At 45.3% G+C, this 2,860-nt stretch overlaps 1 protein-coding gene across 1 annotated transcript; it reads left to right on the forward strand.

Moving 5' to 3' along the window:
* LOC135262383 (POU domain, class 4, transcription factor 3-like) lies at positions 1-2,526 on the forward strand. The gene is made up of 2 exons (XM_064349425.1): positions 1-377; positions 731-2,526. The coding sequence occupies exons 1-2, from the start codon at positions 258-260 to the stop codon at positions 1,613-1,615; spliced, it is 1,005 nt and encodes a 334-aa protein (XP_064205495.1). The 5' UTR covers positions 1-257; the 3' UTR covers positions 1,616-2,526.
* The last annotated feature ends 334 nt before the right edge of the window (positions 2,527-2,860 follow it).

The following is a 2,860-nucleotide window of genomic DNA, read 5'->3' on the forward strand; positions in this document are numbered from 1 at the left end:
ATACAAATGTTGGAAACGAAGCGGGTTTATAATGGGTCATCCCGTGTCTTCTCCTTGGCTACTTGCGTGCATTACGCTTGCGCACTGCTGCCAACCCAGTTCCTCGCGCGCCGCTTGTAAGATGAGAAAAGTAGCAGGTGGGGGAGAGATGCAGAGAGCCTCGTTTGGAAATAGCTCACACTGACCGCAGCCAGAGCCAGAGAGCAGACCTAACCCCATGCCCAGGGCTACCTGCCTGCACGGTGCGCGCAAGCAAGATGATGACCATGAACAGCAAGCAGCATTTCCCCATGCACCCCGCGCTACACGAGCATAAATACCCGGGGCTGCACTCCAGCTCGGAGGCGATGCGCAGAGTCTGCCTGCCGGCCCCACAGGTATGCGTCCGGAGTAGGCTTATCGTGGCGCGAGCTCGCGAAGAATATCGGTTTGTGTGATTTGCGCCGTCGATGGAGCAACATTTGTTCACACTTACTCTCTCTATCTCTCTCTCTCCCGTTCTCCCTCCCTCCGTTCTCTCTCTTACTCCCTTCGTCAGCTCTCTCTCTCACTCCCTTCGTCCGCTCTCTCTCTCTCTCTCGCTCTCTCTCTCTCTCAAAGCCTTCGCGCTTTCGTATTAATTTTTATGACCTGTACTCCGAGGAGGTTTCTCTCCGTGCTCGAAAATGTTTTTTAATCCTGAGTTGACAGAATTCCCCACTGACTCCAGCATGCGCGTTCTTCCTTGCAGCTCCAGGGCAATATATTCGGAGGCTTTGATGAGAGTCTGCTGGCCCGCGCTGAAGCTTTGGCGGCTGTTGACATTGTCTCTCACGGAAAGAGCCATCATTTTAAGCCCGACGTGACCTACCATACCATGAGCAGTGTCCCCTGCACCTCTACCTCCTCCACAGTGCCCATATCTCACCCTTCAACTTTGACCTCCCATCACCTCCATCAAGGCTTGGAAGGAGATCTCCTGGACCACATCTCCTCAAGTCTGTCGGTGAGCGGGATGGGAGCCCCGGATCCACCCGTGATGACAACTCAAACCCACCAGCATCACCTTCAGACCATGGGTCACCTTCACCAAGCCGTGAGCATGGGTCATCCGCACTCTCTGTCCGCGCCCAACGGGATGGCTTGCATCAACAGCGTAGAATCAGATCCACGAGAGCTGGAAGCGTTTGCCGAACGGTTTAAACAAAGGCGAATCAAGCTTGGCGTCACGCAGGCAGACGTTGGCTCTGCTCTCGCCAACCTGAAGATACCCGGCGTGGGTTCGCTTAGTCAGAGCACCATCTGCAGGTTCGAGTCCCTTACGCTGTCGCACAATAACATGATTGCTCTCAAACCCGTCCTTCAAGCTTGGCTGGAAGAAGCCGAGGCGGAATTTCGAGAGAAAAACAACAAGCCGGACTTTTTCAATGGCAACGAAAGGAAGCGAAAACGTACTTCAATCGCTGCGCCAGAAAAGCGCTCTTTGGAGGCGTATTTTGCAATCCAGCCGCGTCCTTCCTCGGAAAAAATCGCCGCCATCGCTGAGAAGCTGGATCTGAAAAAGAACGTGGTTCGCGTTTGGTTTTGTAACCAAAGACAGAAACAAAAACGGATGAAATACTCAGCAGTGCACTAGTAGCCTATACAATATCTGTTTACATTTTCAATAATATAGCAGGGATTTACACAGGTCTTGTCTCTTTATACAGGATTTGAAATGTACAGTACACTTTGGATGGATTATTTATTGAGATTTTGTTAAAAATTGCTTATCTTATAGCACTTTTTCCACCATTTAGCACATAAAGGTACTTGTTTAACTTCATCGTAATAGCCTATGTATCGTAAAGCAAGGTAAACCACGTGTCACTTTGAATAAGTTTGTTGTCTCCATGTTCTTGATTGTATTTTCTCCGAACTGAAATACTGTATTGTATTATCATATTTATATTTCGTACTATATAAATGTCCATTTAAATGTATTTGACTAATACAATACCGTTCACTGTGCTACGGCGGATGAAATCGTTTTTATGAATTTCTGAATCGTTCACGGAAAGAAAAAAAAAAGGCTGGTCCTGAATCGAGTACACGGAGCGTCTCTAGAGTCTAAGTGCATGTCTGGTCTGGCTGGATCTGATTAAGAATTTCTGATTCAGGACCATGGACAGGTCACTTCAACTGTACGATTACGACTCGATGAAAAAGGCTAAGGCATGTAGCCTACATTATTAAACGATTCACACCGTGATTATAGTACAGAGGGGAAAAAACTATTGGCTGCCCACGTCTGAATGGAGTGAAGCCTTTTGGTAAACAGTAAAGCATTTTATAGATTTTAAGCTATAATGCGACCAGTATGACTGAGTTGCCTATTATAGAAAACTCAACAAGCGACACCGAAACTTTAAACACTTAGTTCACACATAGTTTCACCTATGTGTTATGTTTTCGTTGATGTACACTGGATAATACTATGAAAGCACAATGAAAAAATAAAAATTCCCATTTCCACGTTTCAATTTCGCTTGATCAAGTGTATGAATTTGAGCCTCAATTAATAAATTAATATTTTTTTAAAAAGGTCATCAGTTCTTTTGTCTTTATTAACAGCAACAATTGTTTATTATTATTATTATTATTATTATTATTGTCAACATGTGTTACTGCATTGCTCGTTATTCATCCCATTTCCACTTATTAGAAGCAAATAAACATTCACACGATATTTATGCTCGATTTTCGCCTTTGTTATGAAAACGACATGGGCGTAAGTTGCCGATGTCTACCTAAGTCATGCAGAAGTCAACAGAGAAGCACCAAAATCATTGTAATGCCGCGTGTTTCCCAGAAAACCGAAGCGTATATTATTTATGAGCGC

The sequence above is a fragment of the Anguilla rostrata genome, chromosome 9, assembly GCF_018555375.3.
Source record: "Anguilla rostrata isolate EN2019 chromosome 9, ASM1855537v3, whole genome shotgun sequence".
In the NCBI taxonomy this organism is placed as follows: Eukaryota; Metazoa; Chordata; class Actinopteri; order Anguilliformes; family Anguillidae; genus Anguilla; species Anguilla rostrata.

Bases quoted from the DNA above. Each gene is read 5' to 3' on its own strand.
- LOC135262383 (XM_064349425.1), top strand. From the start codon at position 258: ATGATGACCATGAACAGCAAGCAGCATTTCCCCATGCACCCCGCGCTA. The intron at 378-730 runs GTATGCGTCCGG...TCTTCCTTGCAG, and splicing joins TCTGCCTGCCGGCCCCACAG to CTCCAGGGCAATATATTCGG.